This window comes from Nyctibius grandis, chromosome 8 (genome assembly GCF_013368605.1).
Source record: "Nyctibius grandis isolate bNycGra1 chromosome 8, bNycGra1.pri, whole genome shotgun sequence".
Classification (NCBI taxonomy): Eukaryota; Metazoa; Chordata; class Aves; order Nyctibiiformes; family Nyctibiidae; genus Nyctibius; species Nyctibius grandis.
This window is the reverse complement of record NC_090665.1, coordinates 12118446-12143454: the sequence shown is the minus strand read 5'-3', so window position 1 is coordinate 12143454 and position 25009 is coordinate 12118446. Positions and strand designations below refer to the sequence as shown.

Below are 25009 nucleotides of genomic sequence, written 5' to 3'. Positions count from 1 at the left end.
CAGAGCCACGAAGATGATTAAGGGAGTGGAACATCTCCCTTATGAGGAGAGGCTGAGGGAGCTGGGTCTCTTTAGCTTGGAGAAGAGGAGACTGAGGGGTGACCTCATTAATGTTTATAAATATGTAAAGGGCGAGTGTCAAGAGGATGGAGCCAGGCTCTTCTCAGTGACATCCCTTGACAGGACAAGGGGCAATGGGTGCAAGCTGGAACACAGGAGGTTCCACTTAAATATGAGGAAAAACTTCTTTACGGTGAGGGTGACTGAACACTGGAACAGGCTGCCCAGAGAGGTTGTGGAGTCTCCTTCTCTGGAGACATTCAAAACCCGCCTGGACGCGTTCCTGTGTGATATGGTCTAGGCAATCCTGCCCCGGCAGGGGGATTGGACTAGATGATCTTTTGAGGTCCCTTCCAATCCCTAACATTCTGCGATTCTGTGATTCTGTGTGATTCTGTGTGATAACAGAATCATTTGAAATCTACTAGACCTCCAAATTTAGATCTGAGGTACGTGTAGAGACATTCATTTCAGTTTACTCCAGGCCTGATTTTAACTGAGGTAAACTTAGTCTACTTTAGGTACTTTTGAATTTATATGACCAGTCCCAGAAAGCCAATGATGGTTTAAGTCAGTTGGTTTCCATCTGCACCTAAAACGATGCAACTTTGTTATGTTGACAAAGTCAGATGTGATGGGTAGATCAGGGAAGCTATTATTCACACCCCAGCATAGGAAACTGTGTGGGAGATTTTCATCCCGGTGAAAGGCTACAACTTGCAAAAGTGAGCATCCAAAATAGAGAACTGCAGCAACGTGAGACCCAATGCAAATGTTTGAGACTTCAAATATTTTGGAAATATCTTTCATTGTTTCGCACTGCTCTAAGTGTCCCCTTTGCAGCCTCTGCACAGATGAGGACCTGTAAAATAAAATGCATTATGCAGCTCCTGGGAAGTCTCCAGCCCATGTTCTAGACCAGATGACTCCAGAAGCATTTGAGTTAAGCTTCAGATCCATGTCCAAACATTAGAACACCTGTAAAAAGTCTGAACTCCAGTACTGCTTCACAAGAAAGTCAAAGTAACCTCTCCATAACAAGAAAGAGACTGGCATTTTGGAAATCATGGACTACAGACTTACGAACTTCTCCTGCAGATGAGCCCTGTCTAAGGTAGTAAGGGTCACCATGGAATATTCCTAGCTAAGAGGGACACAAACACTTGCCCAGTGGAAACAATATGAATATCTCATTTTATAGTGCTATTTCCACTGTATATCGTTTTGTTCTCCCCTGTCCCCAGAGCACAAGCATGAAGCCACTGCACACACTCATCTCCTGAGAGCTTAGGCTATACTTAGTCAGACAGACCTCTAGCCAAGCTGATGTCAGTTCGACCTTCTTCTAGTCAACACACACATATTGAGATGTGACCCACTATCCACCACGATTAGACCATGCTCCAAAACATCATCTTGTACAATGTTACTTGTTCTTCCGAACAGCTGCCATTTTCCTAGGCCAGAACAGCTCTTGTAATCAGACATTTGCTGGATGCACACCATTCCCACTTGCTGCCTAACAGCTGTTATTCATAGTCTCAGGACTTTGATCATTTACAAGAGACTCAAGGCGACAGGTTAGCCTTCTTTTCCCTCCTAAATCAAAGAAAGTTGTTCTGCAAAGGGCAACAGGCAGTGAGACTGTGTGTGAACACCTTGCAATTGTACAAAACACAAGGACATGAGGCTGGCAGACCTTAAACAGCTTAGTTATGGCTCCTCACCCAATGCCCGGCTATAATCAGAGCAAAGAAGTAACAGAAAAAACACCAAGATCCCAAGACTAATTGGCTTTCTATGAAGTATTGTTTTTGTTTAAACGACCAAGCCACACTTAGATCAATGGGCCCTGTGAACAAAACACTTAACTCATGAACATGGTATGACCAGGGCTAGCTCAGAGCACAGATCTGCAACCCATTAGGGCAATGTCCCTCTGCCCTAAGACTGGGGGTGGCCTCTTTTCAGATGCCCATCTCTGACCCTTCTGCTGAGGCTCCTGAAACTTGGGTTATCTGCACAGTTTTTCGCCTAAGCCCTCTAGACCTGAAAGTATGTGTCTCTCCCCAGCGAGAGCAAACAAAGCAGTTTCCATTCCTCACTCAGCACAGAGACAGCAGTGCAGAGACTGAAAGAGTTTAAATGACAAGCTTTTACTAGGAGCTGGCCATATAACCAACACAGCCCTTCTGGCTCTCCTCAGCCGCCCTTCTGAAGGAGGGATGCCATAGAGATGGCAATGCACCGGCTGTGCACATCTGCAGTGCACATGCTCCACTTTCTTCAACTTTTGAATTATGCCTGTGAAAAAACAAGGGAATCATTTCTGCCCATAAGCAACCTCCCCTTTTCACTCCCCTCCTCTTCTTGTTGCCTTGCATGGAAATTGAGTATACATAGAATAAGAGGTTATGGTTGTAGGTTTTGGCCACCAGTAGTAGCCTAACAGAATTACGCAAGCATGGCACACTGAAGCCTGTGCTTTGCCATTTTATCTTTAGAAGAAGCCAATGTTTTTAGACATATACAGATAAATGATGGAATATTTAAAAATGTCCCACTCAAACATCCACTCTTATTGTAGCCATACCCTCCCCAGTCCTGTCCCCCCTCCACCCCTTCCTCCCTCCTCTAAACGCACACATCATATTTGCCAGTGCTGGAGGCAGTCACACTTCACAAGACCATGTAGGCATCGAAAGCTGGATCAGTTCATGAGAGATGTTGAGATGGAGAATGGGAAAGAAGGGAATGCCCTTAGAATCCAGGGTCCATGTAGCATCCTGCACTATGTATATATGTGCACACACACATGCATATATACATATGCATTTTAGGATTCTCACTAATTTCAGCCACGGGACAGAAATGAGAAGCAGCTGCCCAGCTTGTGGAGATGACAGTGAGAACACATGACCAGAATTAGCTCCACGTTGGCAATGATGATCGCTAGGACTTTTCTGTCCAGAAGAGCTAACTGCACATGACAGTCTTCTGCAGAGCATAAATGATCCACATTAACGTCCCTTCCAAATGTCTCCCTCCAGGAAAGCTCAATCACACAGAATTCCTCAGCTCATGTGATCACAAACAATCTCCATGTTAAAAAGAGGTGGAAAGTCAGCATTGTCATGTCCCAGCCATTCATCACACCACAGAAAAGTCAAAAGACTTCGGGCTTTCTGCAAAAAGCCAGCAGCTGAATTCACTTGCCTTTCAGGGCAAGCAGATAATGAGGACATAGTGGCATTTTAAAAGATGTTTTTTTTCAGAGTGTAATTTTAAATGGCAACAAAAACAACCAAAACCCCACAAAAAACTTTCCTTCCTTCCAACCTACCCTCACATAAAATGCTGCACATCATCTCTTAGTCTGCCCCTGACAGCATAGACAGAATCAGAACACGCACTTAGCAGATAGTAAGTTATTAACCTCCCAAGATACTGTCTGGAATCAGAATTTGTTGAGGAAATTGCATATTAAAGCTGAACACTGCTGCTAACTGAATACAGCCTGATTCACAGCTTTAAACAAACAGTTTAGCGTGGCTGGGACAGTAGTTTGGAAGGATCTATGAGAGAAAATCATTCACATCCCAAGTCCAGGTGCCTGTCTTTAGTTGCAGACAGTGTCTCACGCTTTGGAAGATGGTTGCACCCACACCTCTAAAGTCCCTACAAAGGTGTCTGTTATTGCCTTGGTGTTTTACTGAACCACTGTGCTCAATGTGGAGATTAATTTCATCAACTGTTAAAACCCATCTGCCTACCTGTGCTGTCCCCTTTTGACCCTGGTGCTGTGAACACAGCTTTTCAGGGGTTAGGCTCTCACTCTCAGTTCACACTACCAGAGGTAACCATTTCTATATCTCTGTGTATGCCTTGGCAGATACACAAGGAAAAAAAGAAAAAATAAATGCAAATGAGCAAGTTCATAAATGAAAGCTGGTGATGAGGTATCAGATGTGGTCTCCTGTCTCCGGTTTGCACCTACGATAGCGATCCTATTGCTATTGAAGTTTTCCTTTTCCCTCAATGGAGCTGGCTCAGGCAGGGCCACGGGACAGGCAGGGTGCTTTGCCACACTCTCCTCATCAGCTGACAAAATCTGTGCTGGCACAGTTCAGGCAGGTGACATCTTAACAGCAAGTTTCACAAGTCGAAACAGGTTTAGTCTCGGCTGCTGGTAGCATCCCAAATGTCTGCCAGGGCTGGCTTCTCGTGATCTGCCTGCCAGTTTGGGATGACAGTCTCCTGACTTCTGAGCACTGGTTGTGACCTCAGGTTGTAGCCAGAGACTTGAAAACTGTGTTCATGTCCAAGATGGCATGATGAACAGCAAGGTGCATTTGCAGACATGAAAACAGTGCAGCTCACTAAAAGCAGCAGGGAAGTTTGGCTGCTTTTGATTCTTTTCATTCTTTTAATCCTCCCCTACCTCTTTGCACCACCAAGAAACACTGTATTGATTATGCTGACATTGACAGCAGAGCTGGAATTTTATTTTTTTTTGCACATCTCAGATGAGAAAGTGGGTTATGATTCATCTTGAACAACCTGAGTCAAAGTGATTCCTTAAAAAAAAAAAGAAAAGAAAAAAGTGAACAGTTTTGATGCATTTCTATCAGAAGAGAACAGGCTGGAGGAGAACACTCAGCAAATGAGACAGCCCTGTTTAATTCTTTTTTTACCACATTTCACTCTCAGATAAAATCTGGCCTTTCCCTCCAAGTAAACTTCAAATGACACTCAAAATACCCCCAAAAGTTACTGGCAAGAGACAAACCACCATATCAAAAAAGACAACACGAGACAAATGCCACCAGAAGAAGAAAAAACAAATGCCACACTGTGCCCCCCACCCACCCCTGTGGAACAGTGATTGTTAGACTGGAAAGTAACAGATTACTATGGGGAATTATCAATTTTCCTAATAGCCTTGAACTATCTAAATGCTGAAGTGTGATAGCATTAGTGACTACACTATATACAGCAGTTAAAATCCCAGAGTGCTTTTTTCCCCCCTTTCTTATTTTCACAGCCATGTTATTAACCCTGGAAAATAGGGCTTGTGATCTAAGTGCTGGGAAGAGCCTTCAGACCAGTTGTGATTTCTCATCAGACAAGGCTCACAAATCCATTTTGTCGATTTTCACATAAAATAAAGAGTGTGGCCATGGCTGTGGGTAAGGTACGGGACTTGAAGGAATTCTAGGCTCAATTCCCACTTTGCTACTGGTTCTCTGCATGACTCTGGGTGAGTCATCTAAACTCTGCCAGTCAGCCCCTCGTCTGTAAATTAAGGACAATAATCATTTCCTGGTCCTTGCCGTATTTTCAGTTTGGGAGCTCTGAGGGATGCATACTGTTTCCTACTTCATGTTTAATTTGCACATAGTGCAGCATGACCACAGGCTTGCTAGCAGGCCTTAGATGTTACTGCAGTACAAATAAGCCATAAAATAACACGGAAGCAACTGCAAATTTAGTGCAACCAGCTTCAAACAATAGGTGAGCTGTTTTCAGTTTTAAAAAAGCAAAAATAGGGTTCATTTATGCCAGGTCATGTGCATAACTCACTTGAAACAAAGAGAAATTAAACTGTTTTCATGTTACTGGGACAAAGATTTGCCCAGGACTGCATGTCTGGAAGTGTGGTTTCTAACCCCAGCTCCAAAACTGACTGCCTGTATCTCTCTCCACAACTTAGCCAAAAGTTATAACCAAAAAAAAGAATGTCTTGAGGCTTAAAGCACTCCAAAGCTCTATCTGAAGTGAAAATTATTTCTATAAAACTACAGTCCAGAAAAACATTCTCACTCATTCATAGACACACATACACACACACCCTCTTAAAATACCTGTGTGTGAGAGTTTAGTGCTTATGAAATCCTGGATGCAAAGTCCTCGTTTCACTCATCTCCATAAAACAGATCTAACAGGAGGAGAGGGAGAACAAACCTTCTCCATCTCACATGTACCTAGACTAACAGTCTGCCTCTAGCTACCGGCCTCCTTGAGGAGATTCCCAACCAGGGGTCCTCCGGGTGCCAAAATTTATGGGTTTAAGTGAGGTGATGACGTACCCACAGAGAACCCCCCTGAGACCAGCCAACTCATTTCATGTGGGGCAGGAAACAGCCATAAGGTAGGTCACACGTTCGCTTCTTAATGACCTGAGTTAGCTACGGACTAATGAGCTGCAGCTGAAGACTCGATGGCTCATTATCAATTCTTCAGCCATTTCAGTCCATAGAGAGTTTACTTTGGGCATGTAAGTTTATCATGAACAAGCTGGATTCTCTTTGAACTGCTTCTCAAATAAAGGTAGAAAGATTTACTTTGTTTTCATATAGGACTATTAATTTTTGGGGGGTTGATTAGTAGACTCATCATTGTCCAAAGTTTTCTCAGTAGGAGGCTGAGCTTTGCTATTCATTTGTACAGCTCCCAGAACACTAAGGGCCTGATCACAACATAAGAAATATCTACCACCCTCATGGATTAATTTTTTTCCATGGATATGTTCATTTTTAAACATGCTGGAGAATCCTGTAGAATACTGCTGTACTTTAGAAAGACACATCCCTGATATTTCATTATCACATTTCACTCCTCTTAGAAGACAGCAGGAAATTGTCAGCTTTCATTTACTGACTGTTGGGACAAATCTAATTCCACTCATGGCCTGAAACCCACCTTTCTTTCACAGCACACAGGTGATCATGGAAATCCCTTTGCTAAAATGCTAACTTGGTACTCTGCACTTACTGTCCATTAAATGACTTCTGCATCGTATCAGTTCTGTTTAAAAGTAAAAACATGTCTAGGTTGACTGCCATCAATTCAAGCTAAATCAGGGTCTTAAAAACACCAACGAAGTCATGCTGCTTGCTACCTGTTCCAGCTGGCATTTTATCACCTACAGTAACAAAGGGTAATTTTGGTTTTGATCACAGCTGTGAAGCAGTGCTGGTCTCTGAAAAGACAGTGCTTCAGAAACAATCATGATGCAAAGTCTTGTCCGCTTTTGCATGGATAAGAAGAGGAAAAAGGGAACGTGAGTCTCTTGCCTCCTGGCAGATGTGGGTACTAGGTGCTCAGGGCTTACAGGAGTGCAACCTTCCCTCATTCCTGACTGCTACATCTGCTTGGTCTTCATTAAGAGATGTGCACTCAAGACTTTGTAAGACTAAGATCCCTGGCATAAAAAGATCTAGGTGCTTAGCTTCACAAAACATTTTTCCCACAATTACTGCACAATTACAGTAGAATGTGGATCACATCAATAGCAGGAAGAATCAAACTTTTGCGTCCACTTACACAGTCTTTCAAACGCTGAAAAGCAACTTACACCAGCTCACAGCCTCTGTGTCCTTGTTTTCTCTCGTCTTTCTCATAGCTGGAGATAAATGCATGTAGACATGGTATATTTTGCTCTCCAGCCACTCACTGGCCTCTTTTTCTCTTCCCACTTTGGAACTGTGGGCCAAAATTCACCCTGTAGGTTGCATTGAGACTATCCTTACAAATTTGCTCTCCAAACTTTACCTGCACTTGCTGTGCAAGGATGCCAGCAGTCACAGGACTGACTCCCTGACAGAACGCTAGACGGGGGTGGCAAGCATTGACAGAAGTGAGACTGAAGAAACAGGCTCTGAAAGCCATTTACCAGGGTAATTAAAGCCCCTGGGGAGCAGAGGCAGGGTGACTTCCCTTGCGGCAGGCCACAAGAGGGCAGCTGGAAGTTGATGGTACTGCACTATGACCTCCCTGAGCACAGGCTGCTCCCAGCCTTTGTAGCCTGTGCGCAAATGCTGGAATATGGCTTGAACATAAAAAATAATAACTTGCACTACAATGAAGAAAAGGGTCCCCATTATATATCTGTTCTTCCTGCTTTTGTGAGCGGTTACATAACAGAAAATGACTGTCGGCTCATCAGTTGTTGAAAATCTAACCTACTATTTTCTGACCCAGATGTTGTTCAGATGAGGACGTATGCTATCTTGCACCAGAAAACCTGCCTTTAAACAAAAAGGCATGATGACACATCACATTACATAGCAAAATTACGATGTAATTATGCTCTTGTAATAATAAGCTGCATCTTTTAATGATAACCTTTTCAGAAGAGACCTAGGAATAGAGGCAAGATATGACAACTTTCATTTTCTCTTTCTGATGGTAATTCAGATGAAACTAAGAGTCTACCTGAGCCTCTTAAAGGCCACAGAGATGTGTGACAAAGACTGAAACACAATGCAGAACATGTTCAATTTAGAGACACTAGAACTGTTCAGCACACAGAGCCATGTCAAAGGAAACAGACACCATGACCTGAAGGAAGCCATACCTGGACAACCTAGTGTGCCTCCTCATCTGAAGCTTCTATGACTCTACCACACTCTCTCCCATATCTTACTTGGACTGCTACCTGCTAACCTATGTCCTGCCTCTCAAGAAGTAAAATTATGGAACACCTTTGACACCGTTCAGACACCAGGTCTCTGGTACTAGTGAAGGATTTTTAGCTTACAAATGGAAACCTAATGGAGACGCAAAGCCAGTGAGTGAAAAGGTTGACAGAGCCTTGACAGATTCAATACTGGTGCCACTTATCGTTCTTTAGTCTTAACTGTGACACAGCACCTCAAAGAACCATTAAAGATGAAAGCTTCTCCGTGGAGGGCACTCATACAACTGCTGCTGTTAATCAGCTCCTGTCTGAAGGACTATGCAGATTAAGTGCCCCGCAAACAGGGTGAAAGGGGAAAAAAGAGAGTTCGGAAAGGTAAAATGATCAGCCACAGGTCTCACAAGAGGTCAGGATGAGAAGCAGAAAAGGAAGTCAAGCATCCTGCTGGTTGGCGTTGCTCCTCAGCCTAACTCTGCACCACCTCTCCCGTTGTCAAAGTCAGGGCACACAGCAAATACACATAAGAAAACTATATATCCTGAATTATCAGCTCTGAGACAAATCAAGATCCCTTTATTGCACAAACTGAGTATTTTCAACAGGACCATCTTAGTGCCTCTCTACTCCCCGTGTGCATCCCTACAGCACACTGGAACTATAAAAGGAGACTACTACCTTATCAAATACATAAAACTGGTGGTTCCTTTGGTAGTTCTGAGCACTTACGGTAAAATACCAGCGAAAGTTTCTTCCCACCAGTCAAGGAAACTCCTTTGCTGTGGGGAGTGACTCAGCTGGGACATAGTCCAGATGGCAACAGGAGATGAGGGGCCCTGATGGCACTTTTCCAGTCTTAATCAGCACTGTCTGCATGGTGATAGAGACTGATAAGCTGCCAGAAGTCATTTCTTTCTATGAGACTTTAAACAGTGGTCCAGAACAGTTGTGATCTTTGTGTGTGTGTATTTTGGTTTTTTTAAATGCAAAATCAAGGGCTTTAATTTCCTATGGTGGCCAACAAACAATTTTGATAGTTTCATCCTAATCTGTAAATATCCATTTCTTCTCTCCCAACCTTACCCAATTTCCAGTCCACGAAGTATTCTTTTTTTTTCAACAAATCAGACATGCCTATCTACAATAGCACATTTATCAACGGGGAGGGCTGTGACAGAGAGAAACCATCCCTACTGCACAGCGCATAAAGCATTTGGGAATCCTTTCTAATAAAAAGGGATTTGATTAAAGACAGCCAACTACCACAGGTCAGCAACTGAATCAGCAGTGAAGAAGGAAGAGCAGCTCAGACTTATGAGACTTCAGTTTGCTGATCTGCCAAGGACTTCTCAGGAGAACTCACTCCATAAGTCACTCCATAACCTACAGGAGGTTAGAAGGGGAAATACATCAAAGATCAGGGTGCTTAGACTTAGTTCGGTAGTGTGGCCTTTCAACAAAACTAAGTTAGGCAGAATACCCCCCATGCATGTTTAACTCCTAAAAATTCACAGCGTTTTTTTTAATTACTATGCTTAGTGATGATATTTCCATGCTTAAGCACTGCCTTGCCAATAGTAGCTAGACGATTTCCCACTGACTGGATCGTGCTGCTGTGGTAAGTTTAGGCAACGAACAGCTGCAAACCATGATCTTGCTGCTCCGAAGAGTGTCTCCAGCATGCTGCTTCTGGCTCTCACCATGCGCCCAGGCTCCTCGGGAGCGCAGTGTGAACCATGCCTTGCTGCCAGCTACGTGTGCTTGCATGAGCGATCACTGGCTAGAACAGTTCCCCCAACTCTGAAATCACCTTCAGTAATTTCCACCCAGGGAAGCTGCAGAGAGGTGTAGTGAGCACAGACCTGGTGGAAGTGCTATCCATCCTGCTCCTGAACTCAGCTCACTTGGTCTGTCAGCAGTACCAGCTGCCACTTCCAGGGCAAAGAGACAACTTTAGTGGCTCCTACTCCTCTTCCCTCGCCAGGAATCTCCACTCTGCCCATGCTGACCCCAGAATCAAGCTGGCTTGACCGAAAAACAGAGATACGGCAAGTGAAATTGCAGAAGGAAGATAGTTACAGAAAACATCCCAGAGTGCTGACGGGCCAAGTAAAATGACCTTTCTCCAGCCTGACAGTTCATATGTAATTATTCCAACAAATTATTTTCATGACTTAATATAACGCCTTGCAGCTTTCTAGCAAGGTTAATTAGATTCCTCAATTCAAAACCTATCTGCTCTTAACCAACTTTTAATATGCTGAAATCCAGTTTTCTAAATTCAAACTAATAAAAATGATTAGCTGACAGCTATCTGGTATGCTACAATTACCATGGCATTTAGACCTCAGGCAGAAGATATTTAATGCAAATCAGAGTCAATGTCTCTGTCCATTTGTCCTTTTCCTGATTATTTGATCAATGTGCCATATGAATCTTGTACAATCCATGCTACCATACTAAACAAATAAAGAACAAAGGCAGAGATATTGGTTGAGACAGTTAACCAAAGTTAAAAGACTCTTTTTTCCCTCCCGCACTTAATTTGTTCTTTCCACATGAGCATGAAGTTACTGAAAGGCACTGGCTGACAGCTCAAGTAGATAGGTATTTAGCTGTGACATAGCCAGAATTAGTATAAAACTGCCATATCAAAAAGCCTCATCCATTGTGACTCCAGAGACCATCTTCTGCTGGAAGTAACTTGGGCTGGAACAAACCTAGGAGGATGAGGGCAGCCCACTTCTTTGATTTTATTCAACCGTAAAAAGCAGTTGTGTTCCAGAACTACTGGTTTTGTTTTATGTTTTTCTTGGTAGGTACATAATTAGTTGTGGCCATGTCTCCCAAATGGCTGCATGGGGCATAACATGCTTCGAGAGCTGAGGAGGAGTTCAACCCAACACACGGTTCTTCTGCACATCAAGAATGTCAAGGCTGGACACTGCTTCAAAGATGGCCTTCAGTGGCGCAGATTCAGTGCAATTAGAAGATCAGTCAGGTGCAGCATGTAATTAAACATCACCTGCCTGAGGTAGGACTAGGGTGGTTTCTTTTTCATCTTCCAGCTTGCATCATGCATGATTATTCCACCGTTGATCATGCTACTGCTTATATAAACAACATTGGCAACATTTCTGAATGCTCTGGAGCCTCCTTTCCCTTTTCTTGTCTCCTGCTGAATTAAGAGCTCTTGGCATGGCATTGGTCTGACCTCCCATCTGATAGACAAATTGATGACCTAATGTTGAGAGACTTTATGTTCCAACCCTTTGAGCTATGCATCCCTTTTGGATGAAAACACTTTGATGTACCACACTCTCAAATAGAGCAGAGACATCTTAGTGATACAGTATTAGTCTGCAAAACCCAAGCGCTTCGGCTTCATAAATACAAGTGCTAAACAAAACTAAAGCTCCACTTCAGGAAGCAATTTCCGAGCTGTGAGGAAAATTAATCACTAGAACAGCTTATCAGGGTAGGTGGTTGACTCACCATTGCTTGAAGTCTTTAAGATAAGATTAGATTTTTTTTTTAAAGTAATGATTCAATCATGTTTCTAGGAGAAACTGAGAGTAGGACATTAGGCAGTACAATGGCAAGGTCCTTTCTGACCTTGGAGCCTGTGAATCTCCAAGTTCTTTGTTCAACTGCCTACCTTCTTGGGCTATGAGGAGAACTGGGTGGGCTTTGGTCCATCAACCAGCTCCTTCCACTCACAGCTCTGCATTAAGAAAATGACTGTAATCAAATCTCATGCTTCAGGGCTTCAGCCATTTGCCTGAAGGAAGCGGGGAAAAAAGTTTCTCCCTCTTGCCCGCTCAGGCTAATGGCTAAATACATGTTATGTTTGTTTGGTTATTGCTTCACTTAAAACATCAGAGAGTGAACACAAATGGATACGGGCAGAGATGAAGTCAAATGCAGCAGCAGCACAGAAAACACTCTCTGGTTATCCTCCCTTCAGTTAGTCATTCTTGCTCACACCTCAGATCTGTGCTAGTCATCAACTCTGATGACTATCAATGTTTATAGAGAAGACATTTCAGCTGTGAGGGTGGAGACCATAGAAGATAGAAGGTACTGATGGAGAATGGGGACTAATATCAACCCTACCTACAAGGGCAATGTCTGTTTGATGAGAACATCTTGACCTTCTCATTTTGGCTTTGGGCTGGCCACTTGGGAGGAATATAAGTCTGTTGTCAGAGGATGTAGGGAGGCAACTAGGAAAGCTAAGGCCTCCTTGGAATTAAACCTTGCAAGAGAGGTCAAGGACAACAGAAAGGGCTTCTTCAAATACATTGCAGGTAAAGCCAACACTAGAGGCAATGTAGGCCCACTGATGAATGAGGTGGGGGTCCTGGAGACAGAGGATAAAAAGAAGGCGGAGTTACTGAATGCCTTCTTTGCCTCTGTCTATACTGTTGGAGGCTGTCCTGAGGAGCCCTGGACCCCTGAGGCCTCAGAAGAAGTCAGGATAGAGGAGGAATCTGTCTTGGTTGATGAGGGCTGGGTCAGGGACCAATTAAGCAACCTGGATGTCCATAAATCCATGGGCCCTGATGGGATGCACCCGCGGGTGCTGAGGGAGCTGGCGGAAGTCATTGCTAGGCCACTCTCCATCATCTTTGCTAAGTCATGGGCAACAGGAGAGGTGCCTGAGGACTGGAGGAAAGCGAATGTCACTCCAGTCTTCAAAAAGGGCAGGAAGGAGGACCCGGGTAACTATAGACCAGTCAGCCTCACCTCCATCCCTGGAAAGGTGATGGAGCAACTTGTTCTTGGTGCTGTCTCTAGGCACATCAAGGATAGGGGGATCATTAGGGGCACTCAGCATGGCTTCACCAACGGGAAGTCTTGCTCAACCAACTTGATAGCCTTTTATGAGGATGTTACCCGGTGGATAGATGATGGTAAAGCTGTGGATGTGGTCTATCTCGATTTCAGTAAAGCGTTTGACACGGTCTCCCACAGCATCCTCACAGCTAAACTGGGGAAGTGTGGTCTGGATGATCGGGTAGTGAGGTGGATTGTAAACTGGCTGAAGGAAAGAAGCCAGAGAGTAGTGGTCAGTGGGACAGAGTCCAGCTGGAGGTCTGTGTCTAGCGGAGTTCCGCAAGGGTCGGTTCTGGGACCAGTTCTATTCAATATATTCATTAATGACTTGGATGAGGGATTAGAGTGCGCTGTCAGCAAGTTCGCTGATGACACAAAACTGGGAGGAGTGGCTGACACAACGGAAGGCTGCGCAGCCATTCAGAGAGACCTGGACAGGCTGGAGAGTTGGGCAGGGAGAAATTTAATGAAATATAACAAGGGCAAGTGTAGAGTCCTGCATCTGGGCAAGAACAACCCCATGTACCAGTACAAGTTGGGGACAGAGCTGTTGGAGACCAGCGTAGGGGAAAGGGACCTGGGGGTCCTAGTGGACAGCAGGATGACCATGAGCCAGCAGTGTGCCCTTGTGGCCAAGAAGGCCAATGGCATCGTGGGGTGTATTAGAAGGGGTGTGGTCAGCAGGTCGAGAGAGGTTCTCCTCCCCCTCTACTCTGCCCTGGTGAGGCCGCATCTGGAGTATTGTGTCCAGTTCTGGGCCCCTCAGTTCAAGAAGGACAGGGAACTGCTAGAGAGAGTCCAGCGCAGAGCCACGAAGATGATTAAGGGAGTGGAACATCTCCCTTATGAGGAGAGGCTGAGGGAGCTGGGTCTCTTTAGCTTGGAGAAGAGGAGACTGAGGGGTGACCTCATTAATGTTTATAAATATGTAAAGGGCAAGTGTCAAGAGGATGGAGCCAGGCTCTTCTCAGTGACATCCCTTGACAGGACAAGGGGCAATGGGTGCAAGCTGGAGCACAGAAGGTTCCACTTAAATTTGAGGAAAAACTTCTTTACTGTAAGGGTGACTGAACACTGGAACAGGCTGCCCAGAGAGGTTGTGGAGTCTCCTTCTCTGGAGACATTCAAAACCCGCCTGGACGCGTTCCTGTGTGATATGGTCTAGGCAATCCTGCCCCGGCAGGGGGATTGGACTAGATGATCTTTCGAGGTTCCTTCCAATCCCTAACATTCTGTGATTCTGTGATTCTGTGATTCTCATGTAATCAGATCCTTGCCACTGCAAGACCCTTGTTTATTAGCGAAACCTTGGTCCCACCTGCTTTCCAGTTAAACCAAACCACGGAAGTTTCTTTAAGCCAGAAATGTTTTGATCCAACCAAAATCTATAGCAAATAGACCTAGGGGGCAATCTAAATGAAGTTTTTAAGAAATGATGAAATAAAGAAAGATAAAGGACACAAAATGAATGGCCTATCCCAGTCTTTAACTCTACAAACTACAGTAGTTTGCTTCCTAACAACACTATCACCCAAGCCTGTAAGAAACTAAGCATACAGAGAAGACACATCAAATGTGCCCAAGGCGCTTGACTTAATGCAGAGTTCAGAGGCCATATCACCTGTGTTTTATATAAAGGTAAGATATATATTTTACACCTATAGATGCCTGAGATAATTCCGTTCTATACCACTTAAAAAGGAAATTAGCTGCTTATCTTATTCCAGGCAAGGAAGATGACAAGGTTATGAGCCAATCAGTTCAGATTTGTCTTCCTCGTACTTGTTGGACCCAGTTCTGGGCTAACGGGTCCCTGGCTAACGGGTCCCCATGTAAAACCAATCTGATTGACTCAAAATGTATTTCCTTTTAATCTATGCCAGCATACAGAAAATGAAAATTTATGCCTTGTGATCAGAACACATTTACACCGCCAGTTTTTTTGGAGCTGCAATGAGAAGGGATGGGGCAGGTGGGCAAGACAGTGCACCACACCTGAATTCAGACTGGTAGCCTAGAAGCTGGGGACAGATGGTGTGAAAATGAACCAGACATTGAAAAATTCAACTTTATAACCAGAAAGACTATAAACATACAGCAAGCGAGCATGAGATTTATGCTGAAATTACAGAGGAATTCCTATGGATGATTACACTTCCAGTCCAAGCATGGAAAGCAAATCCATCAATACAAATGTCACTACATTAACAGCGCAGCTGTCAGGCCTCCCCATTACCGAACGTGGCAAATACAGAAAGGGGCTACAGCACTTGTGACGTGGCACTGCTCACCAAAGTAGTCATCAGAGGGAGGATTCTCCATGTCATACAGCATTTTCTTGGTCAGATGTTCCAGCTCATCCTCAGGCCTGAAGGCAGGAGTGCTCGATGTGGGTCCAGAGCTTGGATACCCACCCTGAAAAAAAAAAGGACAAACCATCTGTGATGTGGTATAAAAGCATTCCCCCACAGTAAGAGGGTCTATTGGCTGTTCAGTGTTGAACTTCATTCTTTGTCTTATTTTTGCTTTTTTCAAAACCCAAGGGATTCACACAAGTAAACATCTCATTTAATGTAATGAAAATGGACTCCTAAAAACATCCAGTGAAGTGCTATATATCCTCCTAGAATGAGAAGTATCCTGTGCATCATAATTAGGTGTCTACTGGGTAGCACATAATAATAAATAAAGGAGAAAATTATTCTAAAGATAACTTGATAGAAACATTTTCCAACACCAAAAAGGCTTTGGAAGCATTTCAGTTTGAATTTGGCAAAAGCTTCCATCACTTAACAATGCAATATAAAAGATGCTAGAACAATCATTCCTACAGTGGTGGAGTATATGGACAAAGACACATAATCCCGAACTGCTAGTTATGTTCTCTTCTTGTTTGTTTTGACACAAATCCTGCTGTTAACATTAGTGAGAGCAGGAGCTGGTCCACAGATTTTTAGTACTAGGGATACAAAGGTTTTAATATGTGCTTAGAAACTGAGACCTCTTGGCCTTCATATGCTAACAGCTGGCATACAGTATTTGCAGTCTGTCTCAGTGAGTCTTCTCCCTGGAAAACAGCAGAAGTACAGGCATATTTTGAGAAGCACAGAAATAATCTCATGCCTAGAAATTTCTTCGAAGAAGCTAAGTTTGGTGTCCATAATGAGAAACTCGGTCATTTCAGGATTAAAAAATGCTGACAGCAGCTTTCCCTGCGTGCACTGCTTTCTTGAAAGATTTGCATGCGAAAACTAACTTATTTATGAAATGCAGCATTCCAGTAAAGCAAGTGATTTCATTGATTAATTGCTACCTTCATCAAGGACTGGACCTTACATATGAAACTTATGAGCCTTAGTCTACAAGGAAGCATTTTTTCATGCTCCATACCTACTTAAATGGGAAGAAAATGTAAAATCACTGGAGAAACAATACACTGGCCACTTCTATCTGGCTGATAGAGACTACATCTGACATGATGAATCTTTATTGAGCCAGTCGTGTTCAACAGAGAACAGCAGCTTTAAAGCACTGCAAGAGAATTAACTAAATGCTTTCATGCTTTTTGTTTCAGGCAAGAAGGAGATTTCAAATGAGACATCAATCAATGCAGAGAAGGTCTCAGAATGGCACTTAGCAATAATACTTCAATCATCCACTTCCAGAAACCAAACACTTGCATGTTCCTGACCTTGTCATATTTATTTTTCTAGGGCCCATGCTAAGCTGTACACCATCACCACCCCCGCTTGCTGACCTGATCTCTCTCACAGGCACCACATCCACGAGTGCTGCAGCACGACTGCACTCCCTGGAAGTGCTGGATTTCCCCTGCACACACAACACGGCAGTTGCACCCGCCACCTGCCCACCAATTGCTCTCTAACAGAGTAGCAGCAGCACACAAGGGAGATGTGTGGCATGGTTCCCTGGAAGAAAGGGCACCTGGAATAAGCTCCAGGCTGGATGAATTTCCTTGGAGGGCTGTGTGAGGTCTATTTGCCATACATTCAGCCTCCCTGCCTGAGAATTGGACCTACCATACGTTCAGATTTTCCCAGAGATGTTTTCTTTTTCTGCTCAGGGATTTTTTTTTTCTGAGCAATACTGAAGGATTTTTTGCATTTGTCCAGGATTTCCAGATGCCTAGCGGTTGCTCTGAGGAAGCTGTTGAACATCTGGAAATCCTGAACATCCACACACAGCTCAGTAAACTCTATTGTACAAATACAACCACGCTGATGTGTTTGGGTTACCACAACTTATTTTTTCATACGGGGAGACAGGCGTCTATGGTGCGCAGGACTTGCATTTGCTTTCCAAGTCATGTAAGTGCCATCTCTGTGGGATATATCATTTTGGTGGGGATAAGGCCACTCATATGAGTAGGTGTTTCAGAGCCAGGTACTTGACCTAGCACACCCAGACGCCCTTGGCCAGTGCTTTGTGGCTGTTTTTAGAAGGCTAGTTGACAACTATTTAATTAGAAATAATAAATAGCATAACCCTAAAAAAAGGTTTATTAATAAGCCAATTAAAGGTGCCAAATGTAAAGCGTTTAATCTTGGAACAACCTATTTTTTCCCTTTGCTCTCTTATTCGTAAGAGCTGATCGTGAATCTTGCCTGAACATGTATTTTAACACTGCAAGCGCAGCCAAGGATTTATTAGGTTGAGAAATCAATCTGGCAACTGAGCCTCTTAAAATATTATTCCATCTATTGTAACTATTTCAGTTTCCATGCAGAAAGGAATGACCATTGCCACCTCACTGACTGAGACTCCTTCCCTAGACTTTGCATGGAGAAGACAGTACAGCATGAAGCTGATGATTGCCCCCATCCCTGTATTTCCCCCATTAGCAATCACCAGTGTGGCACGACCATATGGAAGAGCCATGCTCCAGCCTTTCTGCTGGGCCCTGTCCACACATAATCTGAAACACTGCATTTACCCTTGGGCCTTATAATAGAAATGGGCCAAAACAGAAGGCATGAGCTGCTGTCTGTTCACAGAAAAGGGAAGCAAGAAGCATGGAGCTGAAGCGATTTGCCCATCATCACAAGTGGGCTCTAAGGCAAAGAGAAAACGTGCACCCAGGCCACTGTGAGCCCCACGTCTTCAGCCTTGCACACAGCCCCCCAGGGCCAGACTCAGTGTTGCAGACCTACGCTGGCCGCTCTCTGACCCAAAGCCACCGTATCTGCAGGCCACCACCAGCCAGGCTTTGGCAGGACATCCTTTGCAAGCGGTGTGTGAAGCCTGCCTCTCTCTTCCACGCCAGCTTCCCACACCTCCTGCTCGTGCCCGCTTCAGTAAGGGCTTGGGCTGTGCCATTTAAAATGAAACACCAAAATCTGCAGATTTTCAGTTCTGTCTGACTTTCTCTGGTTTTGGAGGCCATGTTGCCTCGTACATGCAAGAAATAGCCTGCTCTCATATTTTATCTACATTGCACTTTTCCAAACCAGGCAGATTTCTTATCCAGTACCCAAAGTCAGCAAAAATAACAAATACCAACCACAATGTTATGAGATGCTCTAACTTACTTTGACTAAGATGCTATGTCTTTTTGACCAACATTTAAGCAGTACTAGGCACATCTTTTTCCTCCTCGCATGGCACATGCTGACTATGTGCCTCCAGGAAAATGCGTTTCGTGCATATGAACATGCTGTTGAGTTTGCTGGGACACGCACGCACACAAACAGAGAGAGAAAAGCGTATCCTTTGTCCAATCGAGAATGCTTGTTTCAGCAAAACAGTTTCCTTCCTCCTCCTTTGTTAGGTCAGGGTAAAAATATAACTCTGGCTTTCCTTACAAAACAGACTTGTGTTGTTGTTTATTAAACTTCCTCTATTTTCTCCTGATTTGTACAATGGTCAACGCTGTCTAGAAATCCAATTTGCTGTCTAATCTACCACAGTTCTCTTCATGCATTCTCTTTTCTCCATGACGCCTCAAGGCACACAAATATATACTTCCTTAGATAGACACAGCTCAAAGCTGTGGTATGTGCTGAATTGTGACACGGCCTCCCAAATTCCCTGAGCACCACTCTGTCTGGCTAACCACAGCAACATCAGGGATGATAAACTGACCCAAGAAGAGAGTCTTGGTCAGCAAAAAGCCAGAAGGGACCATGCTTTGGGAGCAGGAGCACCTGAGTCCAACTTTTGCTACTGCCATCAAATACTGAGCAACCTCAGGGAAGAGCATGATGATTGCAGTCACACGTGCAGATGCAAATTCATTCATGAATAAACACTGTCCTGCATGCTTAGGGATAGGATGTTTAGGAAAATGCCTACATTCCCAGGGTTAAACCCCGTGGCAGAAAATATCTTCACATTACAAACAAAAGGAAGTGAGTTCATCACTTGTGCCACTCTCAAAGTGCTGCAACAACATCTGGCTCATCTTCCTCATTGAAGTTCAGTTCCTAAAAAGCCAGGTCAAAAGAAGCAGTTGTGTGGAATCACTGCATCATTATTTTGGTACACAAAGTTGATACTTGTTTCAGTGCTTCTCTGGCGCGTGTTTTCTACTCCAGACCTCACTGGTAATCAGCTGTCTCTGATGTAATGGCTGCCCAGAAAAGGGAGCTCTGCAGTTAGTGTATGTATTTGCCAACAGGAACCTTCCCCATCCACATATAAATTTTTACCCGAATGGGTAAAAAACACAGTGCAAAATCTGCAAAGACATCTGAAGATGATGCTGTGATGAATGCACCATCATTCAGAGTGCACTGTATGTGGTCATTTTTCTTGTCCATTTGCAAATATTGTAGAAGTAGCTTTTTCTCTCTGAGAGAAAATAACTTCAATTACGTGTTCCCAATTACAGAAATGCAGAAATTACCTTCTTTTCAGAAGGTAGAATTAGCCCAATTTGGAATTGAAAGGCAGCCAGAAACACCTTTCACTGATACTTTCCCTTTCGTTTTTTTCTTCTTGTTCATCTGCATAAAGTTAGCACTTTCACTTCACTTCACTAACCAACAGTTAAATAAACAGTTAAATAACATCACAGGACATTTTTTTATTCAATGGCCTGACAAAGACCATACTTTTTCATTTAAGTTATTGACTGTCCAAAGCAATCGCAAACTTTCAGACCGAAAAATCCAGCATGGTGCCACATCTCTCCTAAGCTGCGCTCCCAAAGAAATATCAAGATTGCCTGCAGCTGTAATTCAGTTTATAACTAAGGCCAACTGATCTCTCTTACAGAGAAGATGCACTGGAAAAAAATATTTTAATTCTTGATTTATTTTCCCAGTGAAAAGTTACAGCTGCCAGAGTACATACAGATTCCTGAAAAGATGATTCTGCCTAGATTCCCTGAGACACGCACGTTCCTGGGTTTACTCCTGGTCAGAGAATAATTCATCGAGATCCTTTGAAGAAGCTGCTCTGCATGAGGAGATCCCACTGACAGCCAGTGACCTCCCACCCACACCAGCAGCCTGAAATCACAAGTCTTTGGGCAGGTAGGAGAGAGGTCTCTTCTGGGATGTGCCAGAGCAGGACAAGCCACCAGTTCCCTCGCTGCCTACCTGCCCTGCCACCGCTTCCCACAGCAAACTGGCAATCCAGAACGGGCAGTTCTGGCAGCAGAGCCCTCATTTGTTAAACACTGGCTTGCTTTGAAATAGGAGTTTTGTAACTACTTCAAAGCTCTAGAGGATATTTTTCTTTATTTTTAAACTTCATTATTGTAACTGTATCCCCACTTAGCTATCCATGCACATTCCCAGTCCTATTCTAATCCTGCTAAGCTCTTAGTTTCAATGATCTGTTGTGACAGTAAGTTACACAGAATTTAAGCAATAATAATTAATATTATTTTTATCTGTTTCAACTTCACAACCTGCAATTTTGCCCAAATATCTCTTTTTCTTCCACTGTGAAACTAGGATGCAGACAGGTGGAAGAAGAGGTATCTTGTCTGATAGTTTTAGAAGGAAGACAACAGAACCAGAATGCAAAATCATTAAATAGTTGAGATGTTCCCAGGACCTTTGAAAACCACGCTGCTCACACAGGTGCCTGTTGACACTCTCTAGAGCCCATCTTTTAGCTTATAGTCATGAAAACAAAATCTTGGTTTCTGTGTATTGATATTGAATTCAACAGGATCACTGTACATGCACCCTAATTACTCTGTAAAATGGGTTTAACAAGATTTCTCTCTTAATTAATCAGTGCCTACAAAGCTCTCCAAGCTTCTGTGATGTGACTACACAGTGACAGTGTTTTATTAATCATCAAGCACAGTAATAAATGAGCATGACTCTGTTGTCCTTGGATTGTTTGTATTCTATTATATGCAAACAGACTAAGTAGCTTTTCTTGCTATTCTTCACGTTCTCACTGATGTTTTGAATCTGGAAGGGCTAGTTATTTTTGCTAGGTGTTATAAAAGTTGGATAATCTGTAAACACTGCTGTCTGCTGCTTGCTTCTGCATTGAGCACGACTGTGTTAAATGACAACTTCCAGTTCTATTACGGAGAGTGGTCATTTCTGCTGGACACTGGTTTGTTTACACATTCAGGGTTAACAGGAGATGTACTAGATTTTTATGGAGCAACATTGGCCATTTCTCATTAGAAAAAGCAAACCAAACAGATCTCCAAGTAATAAAAGTTTGACAGGTTATCTCAGGAAACAGTAGATTTAAACTATATTTCAAATAAGAACACGTATAAAATACTACATTTTAATGTCCCATTGCTGTTTAAATGTATATACAGAAACAAGTGCAGCAGTGCCTGATCTTGCCTGGCGCCTCTTGGCCCTATCATTACACAAATACACTTTACTTGTCAAGGCTTATCTCATATGAAAAGGGGAGCAGGCTGTTTTGTTTTGTGTTTTCCTATTAACCCGACTTCCTTCGGTAACAGACATTTTAGGCACTTTTTTAAAAAGCCAGGAACTCAAGGCACAAGCTGGATGGTACTACTGAGAGAGAGAATGAAGCACCACCATTATACCAATACAAAGGTAAAAAGATTGCATCATTTTAGCTCCATGTTTTTGGCTGGAAGAGCTTGGTCTGCTTCATAAAATTACATCAGGAGGTCCTATGCTTACTTGTCTATTTGTTTCAAGATTGAAGGCTTTATTCTGCTCTAAGCTGCTTTCCTTTCCACATATCTCTGGGCTCAGAGTCAAGCACACTCTTACTTCCATGCATCATCACCAGCGTTAAAGACCCTATAGGCTGCTTATCAACTCCTCTCCTCTTTATGTCATAATAGCGTAGGCTTCCAGGGCTGCCTTCAAAGCATTAATTAATTAAGCATTATATTTACTGCTATCAGCAGGTCAAAATCTGCATTTCAGAGTAGGAGCCATAAGCATCCATAGGAGATGACAGTCTCAAAGCCTTAGTCCCCAGCTGTGCAGGGAAGTGCTGTACATGGGTTTGAGTTAGCTTCTTGTCATCTTGGCTATACATCTTGGGGTACATAGTGCCACCTAGGGCTTCTTGCTTGGGGAGATGATGAGCCTCAAGACCAGTACAGAGCTCCTTTGTGTAAATCCAAGGTAGCACTACTGAAAGACATAGAGCTGTGAGGGATTCTGGTCACAGCGAGTGGCACTCCAAAGTGGGGCTCATGGACTTCCTACTAACCAAGCCACATTCCCATCTTATAGGACAAACACAGGGGCATACCTAGTAAAAACGGGAATACTCCAAAACTCATACTGATGAAAAGAGATATGCTTGCTCACACAGGACACAACTAGCCCATGCAATTCATTGCCACAATAAAACCACCAAAAAAAGTACTCTCCTTCCAAAACCTACGCTTCCAGAAGCAGCTCTAAAACACAAGGAAATAACTGAGTTTTGTTCTTTTTTAAGTTTTTCTGTTGCAAAACACTTCACAAAGGCAGCGCTCAACCGTTTTCAGAGATAATGAAAAACGACACTTCACGATGGGCTTACACGCACCTCTGGTGCACGGCAGACCACAGTGACAAAGGAGCTCACCGCCATTCACCATGTGGTGCCAGGGGTTGGACTGGGTGTTTGTGCAATGAGCACCACCTGCCCTGCGGTTCAGGTTCGCCGCCTACTGAAAAAATAGGCTGTCCCAGCTGCAGTGCCTTATCAGGTAATAAAAACAGAAGTGCTGGGGCATCACTTGTTTCAAAAGAAAAATAAATCTCACAATTTTAATGGTACTAATTTTGCATGTGAAACTTGCATTCATACTGTATTAACAGTTTAAATATAGCTTTCTTGCCAGATGCCTGAATATGCTAGAAAAGATACTTAAAATATGCAAATTTGGTTTCTGTTTTAATACACAAAGAAACTTAAAATCACATCACTTTCCATCACCAAGACAGGTTTCAATCTAAGCTTTTTTCATGTGAAAACTATAACAGCAAACAAATGGTTAACCAAATGTGTTTAACCCACTATCTGTAGTCTCACTTTTAGTCAGCTGTGACATGGGCCATTACACTTCCCAGGACACCAGTGACTTAAATGAAGACTACATATTTTGCTTAACATCAAAAGATTATATATATAAATTACAGTAAAAAATGCTTCTCAGATTGGAGCGGGTGTTGGTTCAGCATCCACAGGACTGGAGGGCAGGATTCCTGAGTTTTATCTTCAGCAATATTCTTAACCAGTCTGATCCTGCACCCTGCTGTTATAAATGGTGTTCATAATGCTTGGCTGTCTCAAGAGAGTTTGAGAGTCTCAGTGAACTCTTGATTACAAAATGCTTTGAGATCCTTGAATGAAAGATGCTGAATGAGTAAAAATTATGACTATTATTAATTATCTTTAGTAGCCAAAATTGTGCCTCCTTCCTCTCACATGTGCCTGTGTTTTGCCTTTTAAGATTATAACATCTTCAAAACAAACACTGGTCTCCCAAAATGCCCCTCAGCGGTTTTGTGTATAAATAAAAGTGATAAGAATAATATTAGTGAAAACAATAGTGTGGTAAAAGCAAATTACATCCTTGCTGGACTCAGAAACTTCTTCCTTGTCTCATGACTGGAAGATTTCTCCATTTTATTCATGTTCTGATCCCAGAATCACCTGTTCTCTTCTCCTCATGTGTAGCTGCTTTCAGCCTAAGAGTTTTGCTCTTTTTCTTTTGACTTTGCACAGGCCACATTTCTTGAAGTGGTTACTGGAGGGTCCCAACCCCTTTTAACAAAATGAGTACAAGTTCTTTTGGAAAGCGGACAGGGAGCTCCAAACACGTCAGAGAGTGCAAGCGCTGAGTATGATCCTTCATTTGACTTTCAGTCTCTCAGGTGACTAAGTCAGGGGAAAGGAGGCAGAAACTTAACAGACAGTCCAGACATCTGGATTCTACCCAGGCCATCTACTGTGCTCGTCCCTCAGCCGAGGTGTGCTTCAAGGATGACAAAAAATATTCAAAATGACACTTCTTCTAGTGATGCAAGAGAAAAGAGAATTTGCAAATAATAATGAGAAGATTGCTACTTTTCAAAGTCACAGGGAGAGCTCATTTGCACCTCAAGGACTTGTGGTGAAAGATCGTGGAGAAGAGTATTAAAAGGGTACTGACGCAGCTCAAGACAATATGTAAGCAGTAAAGATCAGAGTTCATCGTCTAATTTCTGCCTTAATTAAAGCATCTCTATATTTTATACCATGTATATGGATGGTTTTGTT

The 25009-nt window shown here is 43.2% G+C and overlaps 1 protein-coding gene across 3 annotated transcripts in view; it reads right to left on the bottom strand.

Annotated features, from left to right (window-relative positions):
- The window catches only part of LPP (LIM domain containing preferred translocation partner in lipoma), a 274492-nt gene that overhangs the window by 66346 nt on the left and 183137 nt on the right, over window positions 1–25009 (bottom strand). For all 3 annotated transcript variants that reach the window (XM_068405788.1, XM_068405789.1, XM_068405790.1), the window contains one exon: window positions 15610–15733. In XM_068405788.1, the coding sequence (XP_068261889.1) occupies window positions 15610–15733 (124 nt within the window). The remainder of the gene's footprint in view (window positions 1–15609; window positions 15734–25009) is intronic.